Here is a 17878-nt window from a genome sequence, read left to right as displayed (position 1 = left end):
AGTTTGTTTTCAAGTACCCTTGGACCATTAAACGTGGATTTTTTAAAGATTTATTTCCAAGGACCCTTGGAAGAACAAACGTGGATTTTTAAAGAATATTTTTTCAAGGACCCTTGAACCAATAAACGTGGATTTTTTAAAGATTTATTTCCAAGGACCCTTGGAAGAACAAACGTGGATTTTTAAAGAATATTTTTTCAAGGACCCTTGAACCAATAAACGTGGATTTTTAAAGAATATTTTTTCAAAAACCCTTTTACCAATAAGCGTGGAGTTTTTAAAGAATATTTTTTCAAAAACCCTTTTACCAATAAGCGTGGAGTTTTTAAAGAATATTTTTTCAAGTGAACGCGGAGATTTTAAGGGATATTTTTTCAAAAACCCTTTTACCAATAAGCGTGGAGTTTTTAAAGAATATTTTTTCAAAAACCCTTTTACCAATAAGCGTGGAGTTTTTAAAGAATATTTTTTCAAGTGAACGCGGAGATTTTAAGGGATATTTTTTCAAAAACCCTTTTACCAATAAGCGTGGAGTTTTTAAAGAATATTTTTTCAAGTGAACGCGGAGATTTTAAGGGATATTTTTTCAAGATCCCGAGGAGTTTTTAAAAAATATTTCATTGTTTGTGTTTCCGTAAGATCTCCTGCACATTATTCACATCATGAGCGCAAGAGATCCAAACAAAATTCTACTCCTGAATTTATGAATTTAATTTTGGCAGACAACAACACTCCCCTCTACCCGTTTCTCATACTGCCACACACAAAACTTATCACAAAAAAATCAAACAAACAAAAAAATGGCTACCATATAATTGTCAGTCTTGTGTAAATAAGTATGTAAATTACACTTGGACGACCATAAAACGCAGTAATTAGCACTTTTGACATTTTTTGTGCAAAAATAACAAAGTGTGACAACAACAACAAAATAATTACAAAGAAAAGCAAGAACAAAAAAAACAAACTTAAGATAAACAAACAAAAAAAAAAAAAATCTGCCAAGTCAGTTATGCAAAAATATGCCAACCTTATCAAGTTAAATTTTCACCTGGCTGAGTTTCGCAGAAAATGCACACACACAAAGAAATGAACTCAAAATGACAGCAACAAAACTTTGTTTGAATATTTTCTTAAAAATATAATTAACATAATTATGAATTATGGCTTTTTGGCTCTGCTTAGCTCAACAAAAAAAAAAATACCCAAAGTCTATGTAAATTACATTATAAAATCGTTTGATAAATAATCCAATCATTGGCTGGCGGTGATAACACCACCACCACAAGCCAACAACCCACCCACGACTTACCTGATTATTTGGAAATGTGCCATCCTTATCAATGGCATTAACCTGTGTCACTTTAGTGCCAATTGGTTCACCTTCCAGCACAGTTTCCTGTTCACGTTCCGTAAACAGTGGTATTTCATCGTTAACATCTTCCAACATAATATACACCGTTGCTTCGGAAGCCAATTGTTGGGCGCCATTGTTCTAAAAATATTGAAAAACAAAAATAAGAAATATTAAAATCTAATTAGATACAAACAAGTTCTAATACAAGTTTTTATTTTCTGGGAAACTGAAAATGCATTCTAGAAAGGTGTGAAATTTACAAATAGATCCCAATGTGGATTAACCCCGTCTATATTTCAAAAAGAAAATTATTGTAGGACTGTTGTGCAATTACCTGAAAATTTTAAAAATATAAGCATACATTTAGGAGGGATATTTAAGTAATTACCATACTAAGAGGTATTGTCACACGGATTGGAACTAATTCAAGGCATTTTGCTTTAAAAAATAGGAAATTGTGGTTTTCAAAAATTCGGGGCAATCATTAATACAGTAGAACCTCGATAATTCGTAATTAAAGGACCGGACATTTTATACGCATTATCGAGGATTTCGAATTAGCGAGGTTAAAATGCGAAGGAAATGGCTTCGAGGGAACGACATCTTATACGAATTATAGAAGTACGAATTATCGCAACTCTACTGTAGTTACTAAAAACTGTTTTTCTATATATGTTTTCACTTATATTTATTTTGTACTCACCTCAACACGTATTGTCAAATTATACTCCTTTATACTTTCATAGTCCAGCGGATGATTGACTTTTATATCGGCCCACGTATCACCATTATCCGGTCTTTGTTGCAGATAAAACGTATGAAATTTATTCGTTTGCGCCGTTGACCCCGGCATTAAACGATAAAACACCGTAGGATTTCCTTCAATACCCGAACTATTTACAGCGGCAGAATTTTATGCCACACAGGGAGGGTTGAGAAAAAAAATTGTAAATATTAGTAACAAATATTTAACAATAAATCATATGAAATAAAATTATGTGTAGATTTGTTTTATAAACTAAAAGGAAAGAAAGAAGTGTTTAAATTAGGTGAACTAATAGTTTAACTAAATGTTAATAGGAGCTGTTGTCGTAAGTCGAAGGAACAATTATTAAGCGATTTGAGAGATGACGATGGTAACTCTAGAAATGTTTTACATGGGGAATCGATATACAGATAGTCCACCGTTGGTGTCAGAGATTGGATATGACAGCACATAGATGGCACTGATGTTAACTAAATATTTTTCAATGAGCAAATGGACGTGGATTTTTTTAAGAATGTTCTTCAAGGGCCAGATGCCACAAACATAGATTTGATAAAGAATAATTTTCAAGGGCCAGTTTCCACAAACACGTGGATTTTTTAAAAAATAATTTTCAAGGGCCAGTTTCCACAAACATGTGAATTTTTAAAGGAATATTTTTCAAGGGCCAGTTTCCACAAACATGTGAATTTTTAAAGGAATGTTTTTCAAGGGCCAGTTCCCACAAACACGTGGATTTTTTAAAGAATAATTTTCAAGGGCCAGTTTCCACAAACACCTGAATTTTTTAAAGAATAATTTTCAAGGGCCAGTTTCCACAAAAACACGTGGATTTTTTAAAGAATAATTTTCAAGGGCCAGTATCCACAAACACGTGGATTTTTTAAAGAATATTTTTTAAGGGCCAGTTTCCACAAACACGTGGATTTGTTAAAGAATAATTTTCAAGGGCAAGTTTCCACAAACACGTGGATTTTTTAAAGAATAATTTTCAAGGGCCAGTTTCCACAAACACGTGGATTTATTAAAGAATAATTTTCAAGGGCCAGTTTCCACAAACACGTGGATTTTTTAAAGAATAATTTTCATGGGTCAGTTCATACAAACATGTTGATGTCTTAAAGAATATCTAGTTTGCCAAAAAAAAACATTAAGTTTAGTAAGAAAAATTTTCAAGGTAAAGTTAGCCAATAAACATTGATTTTTTATTATTGTAAGGTAATGCAGATTAATCTCATTTTTTGTTTTCAGCAATAATTTAATTTCATTCTAAGTCAACGAGGTCATAGCAGGGCCGCAGCATAAAAACGACCCAGGTCTTCTGAAATTCTCGGAGTAAACACCCTGCTGTGTCAATGCGGTACCGCCGTCTTTTAGTTAAACGGGAAGCCAAAATATTACTGTGGCTCAGTCAAACTCTTGTCAGCTGATAACCCAAAGTCAGCTGGAGATATATTGTAGCACAAGGTAATGCAGCTTAATCTCATTTTTTGGGTTTTCAGCAATATTTTATTTCATTCTAAATCAACGAGGTCATAACAGGACAGCAGCAGCGACCCTGCTATTCTGATATTCTCGGAGTAAAAATCTGCTGAGTCAATGCAGTATCGCCATTTTTTAGTCAAACGGGAAACCAAAATATTACTGTGGCTCACCCAAACTCTAATCAACTGATAACCCGAAGTCGGCTGGAGGTATATTGAACCACAAGACTCACAAGACAGGAGAGAAAACTGAATCTATAAGGCCCCGTGTAGGCACTCTGCCTATACAACCTGCAAACTGTTCAGTGAATGAAGTAGGACAGCAATATAAAACTGAGTTGAAAATTTCTCCAAAGTAGAACCGGTGCGAATCATTGGAGACTGGCTGTCGTTTGGCCCAGCTCTTCTAAAATTCTCGGAGTAAAAAGTAGAACATTGTCTTGAGAAGTTCCTACCTGCTAAGTCAATGCGGTACCGCCATCTTTTATTCAAACGGGAAACCAAAATATTACTGTGGCTCAGTCAAACTCTAATCAGCTGATAACCCAAGGTCGGCTGGAGATATGTATATTGAACCACAAGACAGGAGAGATAACTGAATCTCTAATGGCCCGTGTAGGTACTCTGGCGAAACAGCCCGCAAACTGTTCAGTGAATGAAGTAGGACAGCATTATAAAACTGAGTTGAAAATTTCTCCAAAAGTAGGATCGGTGAGAATCATTGGAGACTGGCTGTCGTTTGGCCCAGCTCTTCTAAAATTCTCGGAGTAAAAATTAGAAGATTGTGTTGAGAAGTTCCTAACGGCTGAGTCAATGCGGTACCGCCATCTTTTAGTCAAACGAGAAACCAAAATATTACTGTAGCTCGGTGAAACTATAATCAGCTGATAACCCAAAGTCGGTTGGAGATATATTGAACCACAAGACTCACAAGACAGGAGAGAAAACTGAATCTGTAGTGCCCCGTGTAGGCATTCTAGCGAAAAACAGCCTGCAAACTATACAGTGAATGAACTAGGACAGCAATATAAAGCTGAGTTGAAAATTTCTTCAAAGTAGGATCGGTGAGAGTCATTAGTTGGAGCTGGCTGTTTGATGCAATCATAACTTCGGACGATGTGGATGAAATTAGTACCGTCTTCGAAAGGGCAAACATTTTCAAGGTCGTAAATTCCCAACGTAAGGAATTTAGAGAGTTCCTCAGCCAACCCATAAACAATACAGACGATACCGGCAACTGGGTGCCGCCTCGAAGCTTTGTTTCAAAACCCGTTACTACCAAACAGATGTCATGATCTTCAATGACAAATTGAGCGTACATGGCAAATTAAATGCAATATAAGAAAATTAGGGTGTTATTCGGATAAATGATAAACAATATGTACGACATCGACCTCTGGATGAAGCGTATCAGCATTTCTAAAAACCGGCAACTAGCGAACAGATGGCGCTGATCTCCAACGACAATTAAAATGGCTTTTTCAAAGGAATATTTTGGGCAAGCAATAGCAAATATACAAACCTGCTTCATATTTATACATTTTTAAATATATATTTGGTCTGTTCCAGAACTGCAAGATTCTACTATTTTTTGTTTTATTTTTTTCGATAGAATAAAGGAAATTTTTATCGTAGTAAAATTTTGTAGATTCTGGAACAGACATATTGATACATTTGTAAATGTGTTGGTGAACAAGGTTTGTGTCTTTGCTTTGGTCTGCACAAAACTGTCTATGTTCACAGCGACACGTTAGTAAATTTCAAAATCTGCTATCGCAGGCTTTAGATGCCAAACCCAAAAATTCTCTAGGTTTCTATCGATGATTCTCTACTGATAGGTACTGTGTAGGGCAACTTTCTACATTTATTATCAGATTTTTTTTTGTGTTGTCATGTCCAGGTGACACCCATAATTCTAGGTGGTACTACAAAGAATATTCAAATACTCACTAAAATCGTAGTTTGAAACATTTTTGTAGAATACAGATGGCGCTGATCGTTAGTTAATGTAGTCCCTAACAATTAATGTTGTAGTTACAATCGTTTTCTCTCGCCCATCATTTTATTCATTCGACTTACAGAAACAGCTTACCAAACTAAAATTATATCAACTAAAACGCTATTTATGTATGTATTCAATAAAATAATTCGTTGTTTTTCTTCCAAAAGCATAATCATCAACAAAATATCAAAATGAAAAACGTATCTGTGTTGTTCACAGAACATAAATATAGGTTTACATATTTAAATAAATATTGAAACTCAAAATTTGAGGAAATCAAAATTGAAACTAAGGATTGATTGTTTGTTTTTCCTTAATTGCACAACATGCGACATTAGCAAAATACAAAAAATGGTATGACGCATTGCTTATGTTTTAAAAAATTTCTATTTGGTTTAAATAATCCAAATATATATTCATTGTTTGTATAACAAAAATATGTGGTGCCTTTTGTTGATGTAAAAAAATTGCCAAACAAAGTGCTTAAAAACTTAATTTAGACACAAACTCAACATTGAAAATTGTCATAAAGTTTATTTAAAACTTTTGAAAAATTACATTGAAAATTAAAAACTGAAAAAGTAAAAATTTAAGGCTTTCAAAAATTCATCATAGCCTTAATTGTGTTTATTTTTTAATATTTCTTAAGTGGAGCGGAGAATATGTGAAAAAAAGTTTAAGGGAAGTTTGGGATGGGGAAAATGATTTGTAATTAAAATGTGATTAGGGTTTTTTTTTGCTACAAAACAACACATGACAGTGTTGGGATTTTTTATAACAAAAAATGCTTGTCCACTTGCCATTTGCAACCAACACTAACAAAAGTTGAGGTGTTGTTTTGCTCGGGGAGGGAAAAAAGCAAAGGTTCTTTAATGAGGGTTAAAATGGGAAAAGGGAATATGTTATTTTTTGTAAGGATATTGTTATGCTAATTTTTGGCTGTTGTCAATGAAATGTGTTATTGTATTTGTAATGATGAGATGTTTTTTTTTTTTTAATTTTTTTGTTCACTTGTTGTAATGTGTTTATTGTAAAGTTATGACAAATGGGTGGATTTCTGTTGTTTTTTTATTTGTAAAATTTTGCCTATTTTTTATTACTATTGTAGGTGAGTGATTTCTTCATTTCTTTAATGCCTACAAAACTTATATATTAACAAATAATAAAGGTAATTATAGCTATACAAAGTAGAGGAAATGGTTTTTGCATTTTTAAATAAATTTAACATTTTGAAAAAATTATTGGATCCTTACTGTTTACATCAACAATAATTTATATATTAAAGAGCCCTCTACTGCATTAATTATATTTAGCAAGGACCAATACCAGAGTAAACATTAAAATACCTACATTGTTATGTGATAGATAGGTGGCGCCCACATATAATCATTATTAAATCTACATTTCGACATTTCCTATCTTAGGGTTAAAGTGTTATAATTTATTAAGTTATAAGCCATTTCGCTACAAATATTGTTCAACATATTGACATAAAATGACTTCTAAGGTGTCAAAATTATCAATGAACATTCAAATTGTTAATAGTAGCAACCGTCAACAATTTTGAAGCCCAATCTTAATGCCTTTTTCAGAACCTTCAAAAGAATCTAAAATTTTTTACCACGCTTATTGAGTGGTAACTCTTAAAATTTATTACCATGGCACCACCGTGGTGCAATGGCATGCACTCCCGCCTTGCACGCTGAAGACCGTGGGTTCGATTCCCCGTTAGGTCAACATCAAATTTTCAACGGTGGCAAAATACACCTCAGTAATGTTGGCGACATTTTCTGAGTATTTCAGCCATGTAAAACTTCTCTACAAGTGGTGTCTAAGGACACGCCGTTCGGACTCGGCGATAAACTGTACAACTGTACAAATTATTATTATAGTTACTTTTTTATATATAGATGGCACGCCGCATGATCAGATGAGATAACAGAAGGAAGTTTCACTATCCAATAGCATACACAGATGTCGCTTATCTTCAATTATGTTATTTCATACCAAATTGATCATATATTTCCAAATTTATTCATACTATCGGAAGAATCCTTTGGTGGTAAAATCGATAGCATTTTATAATGCTGAAGTATAGTTATTTGTACTTGGGTTGGATTTATTCACATCAAGCAACCTTTATGTTTGGAAGACATTTAAATGTTTACATGTATTTTACGCTATAACTTGGTGTACAGTTTTGGCATATAGATGTCGCTCATATGACTACATTCCTTCCAGCGAAATAAAATTGAGGAAAATACCTACACTAATCGTTTGGCGATAAAATTTAAAACATTGGATCCTTCATGAATGGCAATATACACTGAAGACATTAGTAACTACCAGCAAATCAGAGAAATATTTTTTACTCATCAATATCTGAATCCTCAGTTTTGAGATATTGGTAGTCCTAATTTTAGAAGTAATTGATTCAATTTAAAATAATGAATACTTATTGACAAAGACCTATAATAGTAAAGATTGGACATAATACACAATGGGAAAGACACACAATGGTGAAGATTGGACATCTTGCATAATACAGTTTAATTCCACTATTAAATCGTAGATGGCGTGTGTATAACAGATTAACAGAGCATAACAGAGACAAAAGCGTACACAAATGTGAACTATGTTAAATGTAACAAAGTTTCATGTTACAGCATTGTAAAATAACATTATGTTAGACCCCCAGCGCCATCTGTCGATGTATAGTAGCAATGAAAATGTCTTTGACAATGGAGTTATATTTTAATATGCAAGCATAGAGAACGTTTATGTATAACAGACAATTAAGAGAACACAACAGAAACAAAAGCTTACACCAATGTAAACTATGTTAAATATAACATAATTTCATGTCACATTATTGTAAAATCAGATCATGTTAGAGCACCAGCACCATCTTCCGATGTACAGTATATATCTTTGTTATTGATGATCATGACACACAGATGGCGCTAATGTTTGAATGAATTCAGCTCATAGAATAGTGAGTTTGAATAAGAGATATCGAGCTTCAGAGGGTGGTGTTTTTTAAAGCACAATGCATTAATATCTTGGTTTGTAAAAAAATTATAGGTCAAACTTATCTACAGTTAGGTGGTGTCAGCTTCGCAAATTACACATTTGATGCTTTGTATTTTAGATAGTCTTGGCCATAAAAATTAGATTGATGTTGGAATTTCTATTTGTCCACCACCTCTTAAAAATGCCATTCCCACGAAACACCCCGATCTTTGGACATCCTTGCTATCTCTGTGTCCGAAAAGCATGCCCTATATAGTAGGACAGAACTTATTGATAGGTCATGCACAGCTGATATAATTTGGAACAGGTCCTCACGTTAGGAATTGCAATATTGTGTTGTGAAAAAAGTCCGGACTTCTGTATTCAACACGGGCATGCCAAAAGTAACAGCACAGTGTCTTCTTTTTTGAATTCAATTCAGACTTGAAATATAGAAAAATATATTTTCCACAAACATCAAAAGATGTACAAGGAAACCAATGAACGCTTTTCGATTTTATGTTGTGGTGCTTCCTTTCTATCTCCGGGTCAAAATGTTTGACTGAAATACGAAGAAAATTGAAGCAATCATTAAACTGAGGAGTTTGAGTACCACTTAAAATTTTTGTATTGATCTGTTTGAGTTTATGTATATATTTAATTTAATTTAATTTTTATTTGACAAACACAGTAACCTAGCCCATAGGGCCATGAGCGGTTCCAAAAACAGCTATACAATAACTACTCCCACACTATTTTGAAAAAACAAAATTGTATCAGCTATCCCAATAAAAAACGCCACCAATGTTCTATTTGAGAAACATTGGCTAGGTTTGTATGGTTCGTTATGGCTGTGACAAGCTACCAACAACATTTTGTTATGTTGGCCCCGTTGAAATTCAACGACACATAACAGTGAAAAAGGTTTGGTTTGCAAACAATTTCGTCGGGGTTGTATGAGGTTGCCAAAGAAAAACTTCTCATTGAAGTTTTTTCTTTGTTCACCTTTATACTTCGAGCTGACGATTGATGTTTGGGTATAAAAAGAGTTTTTTGTTTGAGAAGTTATTGAAAAATATCTTCGGTGGAGAATATCCACAAACAAGAAACAAGGGAAGTGATGAGACTCTGTGGCTAGGGTCGAAACTAGTCTTCCCTGTCTTACCCCTTGGCGAAGAATGCCATACTTTGTCTACTAATAAATTAGTTGTTTTAAAATATTAAAACAACAACAATGGGATTAAGCCAGACTATTTTGAAAAAAAAAAAATTATATATATTTCCTACAAATATTCCCAAATCGATTGGCGATACTCCAACCTATCAATAAGTCCTGCCCGATTCGATGATAGGGTACCTTCTTTTTATCTCTAAGTCAAAACGCCATTTGAAACTTACTGAAAAGTTGTTTATTTGGCTCAGGTACTCAAAATAATACTTGCAAATAAGGACTTTGGCCATCGCTACGAATGTTGATATTAAGCTGTGTGATATTTCTATCGTATTAAAGTTTCCTGTCCGATTCTATGGTCGGGACCACCTAATCTGTACGCTCTTTGCAACTAATTGCGAGAGTACTTTTGAATGACATATTCAGAAAATGTATATCAATATTAAGCTCCAGCGTTTGCGCTCCGCTGAAAATTTTGATATTAATAGGTGTGAGCATGCCTACCATTTTACCATAATGATGCTTGACTTGACATATAGGATGCGTCACTGTTCTCATTTTTTCGAGAAACCTCCACTTGATATAGGTTGCGCCATTCTGCTTTTCTAGAAACTTCCCCATTAATTGTTTTTAATTGAAACGTCTGGACATGTGTTTGAAACGATTCAATGACGCGATTGTCATTTATAAACATGATTACATTAATCGCCATCTACGTTTAGAGTTTTACATTGAAATTAAATAAAGATGGATTGTGGTTAGTTGTAAACTTCTGGTTCCGACAGATAGAAGGCGCGAAACTTTTCCACAAAGGAAACAAAAATAAATCAAAGGGACAGCAGAACTAAATCATACGACCTCTGTTAAATTTTTGTGTACCAAAAATATAAGAACATTCCGCCGTCTATATTTCATTAGTCTATGCTCAAGGTATCCAGAAAAACATGTTTCTTAATTTTTTGGACGATTGAATGATCATTGAGTCTTTGCAGTTATTGGTAATATTCGACTATCGAATATAAGATATGAGAAAATTAATTTTCGTTTTGAGATTGAAGAATTTTAATTAATGGCCGATTTATTAACCTAATTCAATCAGGCGCCATCTGTGTGTGCATGTGAAATGAAATTTCTGACGTCTACATTTCATTAGTCAATGTTCACGTTTTCCAGAAAAACATGTTTCACAATTTATTGAACAAGTAAATGATCATTGAGTCTTTGAAGTTATTGGTAATATTCGACTATCGAATATAAGATATGAGAAAATTAATTTTCGTTTGAGATTGAAGAATTTTAATTAATGGCCGATTTATAAACCTAATTAAATCAGGCGCCATCTGTGTGTGCATGTGAAATGAAATTTCTGATTTCGACAGATAGATGTCATCAAATGGAGAAGAATATGTAAGAGAAATGCTTGGCGATAACGTTGTTGGTATTCTCTGGGACTTAAACTTTCACAAGTATTATTATCCAAATACAGATGGCTATAATCTTCATAATCGGTATTAGGTCTATTATAATAATGAAGTCTTAACAATTTGAAATGTTCAAGCCGTTGAAATCTCCTATATATACAATGGGGGAAAGCTTAACCGAACGATCCGTAGAATTCGCCCAATTTTAAGAAAAAAAAACACATTTGATATTATAAAAATGAAATCAAGGTGTCCTTCAAAATTTCAATATAAATGCATGGTAAAAAATAACCTAAGGTTCAGTAAAATGCAGCCAATGTTGAGGAAATAAACATTCAATAAAAAATTGATATCCAAGGGTCACTAAAATTTTTTATTTTTCTAGCAATTGAAGTTTTTCATTTAAAAATAATTAGAGAAAATGTAACCTAATGTGTTGTAGAACACAAGTGATTTAATTTCCAAATATTTAAACATTGCATAAACCACTTTCTACAACATAACAAATATCATTGAATTTAGTTTTTAATTTCATTTATTATTGCAATAATTATGATATTGCAACAACTCGTTGAAAAAAGAATGCAAAAACCACTTCCTCTACTTGTTACATAGAAAATATACAAATAAAATCATACAAAAGGAGAGAGTGAAACAAATAGGAAAACTATGCTTAAAACTATATTTGCACTTAACGTGTTCTTAATGGTTTTGGTCATTGTTGATAATGTTTTCACTATTTTCATGTTTTTTTCTCTCTATTTATGGTTTCCTCACTACAACATCTCAAGCAGCAGCAGCTTCTTGAGGTAAAGGAACAAAATATAATCAAGCCGTAGGAAAACAATATCACACAAAACGCCGTATTTATACACATGAATTTTTGTTTAATGCACTATGATGCGATAACCTAACATGAAAACTGTTATACACTTAAACCTAAATGATTTTTTTTGCTATTGTTCGTACACGTGTGTATAACCAACAACCAATACATATAACATGTCTTGTTGGCAGTCATGGTTATTGTTATTTGCTACTACACCGGTGCCACTCTCTAGCTGTGGTGTTGTACGTGTTAATGATTTTTTTCGTTGTGTTTTAAACAACTGTCATAAATGCTTCTAGCTGCATGTATACTTAAAACCCACATTTCTATAATCTATCCATCATGGTAGTGTTTATTATCTCTAATGGCTACAAATATATCACAAGATTTGTTATTTAATATAACGCGAAAGCTTTTAGCTGTTATAGTTTCGTTTTTAGATGGATTATTGAATTGAAAATGTCTAAGGCAAAATAAGAAATTAAATATCATATTATGTTTTAAGTGGAACTAAAATAAATAATTAAATTACAAATTATGGTGCCGTCAACAACAACATAATTGTATTTAGGTGCAAATAATGTGCAGAAAGTGCAAGTAAAAGTGCTGGAGTATAAATACAAGTCACGTTGGAGGTATAAGAATGCCTAAAAATTCTTCTAACAAAGTTTTAAATATAAAATGTATATATTGTAATTAAAGAGATATGAAACTGTTATACTAACATATTGACTTGATAAATGATTTGATTTTGAACTCTTTTAAGTAACTGTCATACCTTGAGTAAACTGCTATACTATTCAACTGTTATAATTTTAAATGTTTGTCACAAAATTTGTTTAACAAAATATTTTTGGTTTTAGTTATTTAATGCAGTTTGTTGATCTAAACTGTTATAACTTGTTTCATTGACAATTGTTATTTCTATACACTTTTACCATTTTACATTTATACTATATTTCAATTTTCTACCAAAGTATGACTTGTGGACAAATTAGTGGTATGAGAAATTAGCTTTTTTCATTATAAATACGCTGACTTGGAACTGTTATACTGTGGAGTGGTATTGAAAAAGGTAAAAATCCCGAAGAACTTTCTTCTCATAAATTCTGTAAAAATATGCTAAAGTAGGGTTTGACATTTGTATCTACCAAACTGTTATACAGTGGACAAGTTTCAGGAAAGTTTCTTTATTTTGCTCGGATTTGTAAGTTCTCATAAAAATTGAATGTAGTTGTATACTATTAAAACTGGGATACCCTGCAATAAATTTGTGGAAGAAATACAATTAGAAAAAAATCTGAAATGACAAATTATATCTAAATATATTTTGATGGGGTGCGAAAATAATATTTGTTTAGGTATAACAGTTTTGAAATACTTTTATAGTTTAAGTAATTCTCATAAAATATAGAATTGATACAAAAACTAATTCCGCTACATTTTTTATTTATGTATTATAATACATATTATAATACCATTATAATGTAATATAAAACTGTTATACACTGTTATATAAAAGTTTAATGATCTGGGGCTGGATTCTTGTTCTATGAAAATTCGAAATGAAAAATATTTCCTTTATAATTTTATTCATTTGACAGTTTTTTGCTTTATAAAAGTATTCATTTCACTTTTTCATAGAAACAGAATTGAGCTCCAGGAGTTATTTTTGAGTACTAATTTTGGTCACATAAAACTGTCGAAATGAAGAACAGACTCATAAAAAACTGTTATATTTTAAAAAATAACAAAAAACCGTCTGTATGGCCCAAATGCTTTTGTGGATTTATTTTATTTACTTTTTTTTAAATGTTCTTCATAAACAATAAATTTGAAACGAGTCAGACTGTTATACATAAAAAAAACTCTGAAAATAAATTTAAAAAAAAATTATTTGTCCTAATGAGGACCATTTTCATATTGTTTAATGTAATAAAACTGTTATATTCTGTTACTTAACTGTTATACATGTTAATATATTTATCAAAAAGCACAAAATAGTGAGCTCATAAACATTGGACAAATTAAGATATATAGTTTTACTTTTAAAACAACCCTAGAAAAGTGTTATACTTTGATAAAATTCGAATTAAAAGTTTGAGAAAAATATCGATAATCCAAAACATAAAAATATGGTGCTTAAAAAGCTTGACATGTCAATGAAAAGTATCAAAGTGTTATACATAAACACAAAACTGTTATACTTAAAAAATTTTGGTTTGTCCCAATTGTTTTTGGGAAAAATCGGTATTGTAATAAAACTGTTATACTGTCCTGCTTAACTGTTATACATTTCAGAATCACTCACAATCATGAATTTTTCATGAATTGTTGCCAAAAAACTCTTACGTTAAATCTGTTATACTTTAAACTTTTTAAGTAAATAGCAATATCATTCTTAAATTGCCATATCAACTTGAAATTCAACAATTTTCCCCAATATTCAAATTAAGCCTCACTGTTGTACGCCATTATAACAGTAAAAATTCGGTAAACGATTCCTAAATTGTTACAGTGCCTACATTCCACCCTAAAAAAATATATATCAAACTTTAAAGATAAGGGGCAGAGTTATTTTTTTTAGCTTTTGAACAGAATTTGATTCGAAATATAACTGGTGTAAACAAATTATCAAAAGATATGAGCACCTTTTCACTATAACTGTTATACATCTTTACAAACAAGTATAAAGTATCTCAGCATTCACAATATCTACCGTATAAAAATTTTCTTGTTCCATACAAAGCCATTAAACTGTTTTGCTACTTTTTGAAATTGTTATAATTCTGCCATTAAAGCTGGGAAATTGTTATATCAACTGTTATATACTGCAATACTTCTTTAAAAAATTATAAGAACCCTAATCAGACAATTGTGTCAGTAATTATTTTTTGTACATTTAAACTGTTATAATGTCTTTTGAGGCTATTCGGGAAAACGATTAGAAATTAATATTTTATTAATTTATGAATTGCTATGAATAAATTAACTGTTATACTAAAAATTGAACATTTGTACTAAATTTTTAAACTGTTATACCCTGCATTATTTGTTTAAAAATATTTAATTGTATATATGTCGTTTCTAACAATTTTTGAGCTGTTATATTCAACTTTGAAACTGTTATACACAGAAATATTTGTTTAAAAAATAAAAAATACAAATAGAACAATATTGATTTCATTAATATGAGTATGGACCAAGTTGTAAACTGTTATACAGACTTTCGAAGCTCTTTTAATAAATAAATAAACGTTTGTACTGAAATTTGAAACGTTTTACTAAATTTTGAAACTGTTATACCCTGCATTATTTGTTTATAAATATATTATTTTATATATTCCGCTTGAAATAAACTGTCCTACTTATTTTTGGAACTTTCAACTTTTAAACTGTTCAACTTTGAAACTGTTATACACAGAAATATTTGTTTAAAAAATAAAAATAGAACAATATGATTTCACTAATATAATCAGAAATCATTTTTTCGTGGGTATGGACCAAGTTGTAAACTGTTATACAAACTTTCGAAGCTCTTTTAATAAGTAAGTAAACTTTTATACTGAGATTTGAAACTTTATACCAAATTTTGAAACTGTTATACCCTGCAATATTTATTTATAAACATATTATTTTATGTATTTCGCTTGAAATAAACTGTTCTACTTATTTTTGGAACTGTTATACTCAACTTTGAAACTGTTATAAACAAAAATATTTGTTAAAAAAATAAGAATACAAATAAAATAATATTGCTTTCATTAATATAATCAGAAATATTTTTTTCATGTGTATGGACCAAGTTATAAACTGTTATACTGACTTTCGAAGCTCTTTTAATAAACAAATAAACTGTAAACAGAAAAATTGCTTTAAACAATAACAAATAATACAACTAAAACAATATTACTTTCAGTAATATGATCAAAAATCATTTTTTCGTTCGTATGGACCAAGTCATAAACTGTTATACCGACTTTCGAAGCTCGTTTAATAAATGAATTAACAATTATAACGAAATTTTAATTTTTCTACTAAATTTTGAAAATGGTATACTCTGATATATTTGTTTAAAATTATATAATTTTAAATGTTTCGCTTGAAATAAACTGTCCTACTTATTTTTGGAACAGTTATACTCAACTTTGAAACTGTTATAAACAGAAATATTTGTTTAATATGATCAAAAACAATTTTCTCGTGCCTATGGACCAAGTTATAAACTGTTATACTGCCTTTCGAAGCTCTTTTAATAAATGAATAACCTATTATAACGAACTTTAAAACTTTATAAACTGTTATACCTCCTTTTGAAGCTCTTTTAAGAAATGAATTAACTTTTATTACGAAATTTGAAACTTTCTACTAAATTTTGAAAATGTTATATCCTGTAATATTTCTTTAAAAATATATTATTTTAAATATTTCACTTTAAATAAACTGTTCCACTCATTTTTCGAACTGTTATATTCCATCTTGAAACTGTTTTACGCAGTAACATTTGTTTAAAGAGCAAAATAATAAAACTAAAACAATACTGCCTTCATTAGTATTATCTGAAATCATTTTATTCGTGCGTATGGGCCAAGTTATAAACTGTTACACTGACTTTCGAGGGTATTTAACATCTAATGGAATTTGGGTAAATTTATGGACAATTTTCTTTTATTAGTTTATGTGTAAATATATAAAAATGGGTTTTTATACTAATTTTTGATGCTGTTATACTCATGTTTTAAACTGTTATACTCAATTTTTAAACTGTTATACGCGGCAATTTTTTATTATAATGTAAGATTGTATAAATTGCTATAAATAAACTGTTATATTCAATCTTGGAACTGTTATACACTTCGATATGTGTTTCAAAATTTTATTTTGAAACAGTTGTTTACTGCGAAATGTTAATAATATAAAATTGTGTATATCTTACACTTTTTATGATAAATTAGCTTCCGCTCTGAACAAATCAACAAACTTTTACTTATAAATAAAAGCATTATAAATACATCACATTACTTTGTATGTTTGTACAACATTCCATTCACATACATAATGCTCTTTATTTTATGTCACTGATCTCAATTTTGGACTGACTTGTATGAAGTATAAAACAAAACTCTAACCAAAAAAAACCTATATTAATATAAATTCATGTGGTAGCGTGGTGGTAAAGGAGTGTGCATTTGTGCTAACAAGTGTGCTTGTTTATAAATGTATAGAAAGTGCATTTAAAAAAGGTGAATGCATTAATATAATGTATTAATACAAAGTGTGGGTTAAAGTGAGTGAGTGCTTCCATTTAGTTTTAGTATTTTGTAGTTTTTTTTTAGGTGCGCAAATGAAAATGAAAATATTTCTTTTAAAGTGCAAGTGCGTTATATGTGGGTTTGGTTTGGTGACTGTGCGAATAGCGGGAATAAAAGGGACGAGGAAATATAACAAAGTATTATAGGGGGGTAGTGGGGGAAATTATATATTTTTTAAAGGAAATTGAAAGTTTATTCATTTGTTAAAAGAATTTTTGGATGGACAAAATGTAAAATTTTTTACAAGAATAATATTTAAATAATATTAAGCTATCGTTAAGCTATTTCACAATTGCCATACATGTCTAGTAACAACTAAAATAGGCCACTTTAGAAACAGTTTTTGTATGCCGGGAAACGTGTTTTTTAGGATTTCAAATATTGCGTATTCCTTATATTTTTATTAGCAATATTCATACGCCACCATGGTTATTATTTGCTTGATGAAATTAATAACAATCATACGCCAAGAGGTATTTTGTGGCGTTTTTACTTACTTGAATTTTTGATTTAATTAAATATTC

The 17878-nt window shown here is 30.8% G+C and overlaps 1 protein-coding gene across 14 annotated transcripts in view; it reads right to left on the bottom strand.

Annotated features, from left to right (window-relative positions):
• CadN (neural cadherin) overlaps window positions 1-17878 on the bottom strand; it is a 792724-nt gene that overhangs the window by 293245 nt on the left and 481601 nt on the right. For all 14 annotated transcript variants that reach the window (XM_073971019.1, XM_073971033.1, XM_073971023.1 and 11 more), the window contains 2 exons: window positions 2061-2250; window positions 1313-1495 (listed from right to left, as the gene is read on the bottom strand). In XM_073971019.1, coding sequence (XP_073827120.1) covers window positions 1313-1495; window positions 2061-2250 — 373 coding nt within the window. The remainder of the gene's footprint in view (window positions 1-1312; window positions 1496-2060; window positions 2251-17878) is intronic.

This window comes from Musca autumnalis, unplaced genomic scaffold (assembly GCF_047663935.1).
Source record: "Musca autumnalis isolate F117 unplaced genomic scaffold, ASM4766393v1 scaffold_2, whole genome shotgun sequence".
In the NCBI taxonomy this organism is placed as follows: Eukaryota; Metazoa; Arthropoda; class Insecta; order Diptera; family Muscidae; genus Musca; species Musca autumnalis.
The sequence above is the reverse complement of the archived record's forward strand: the minus strand, read 5'-3'. Positions and strand labels throughout refer to the sequence as shown.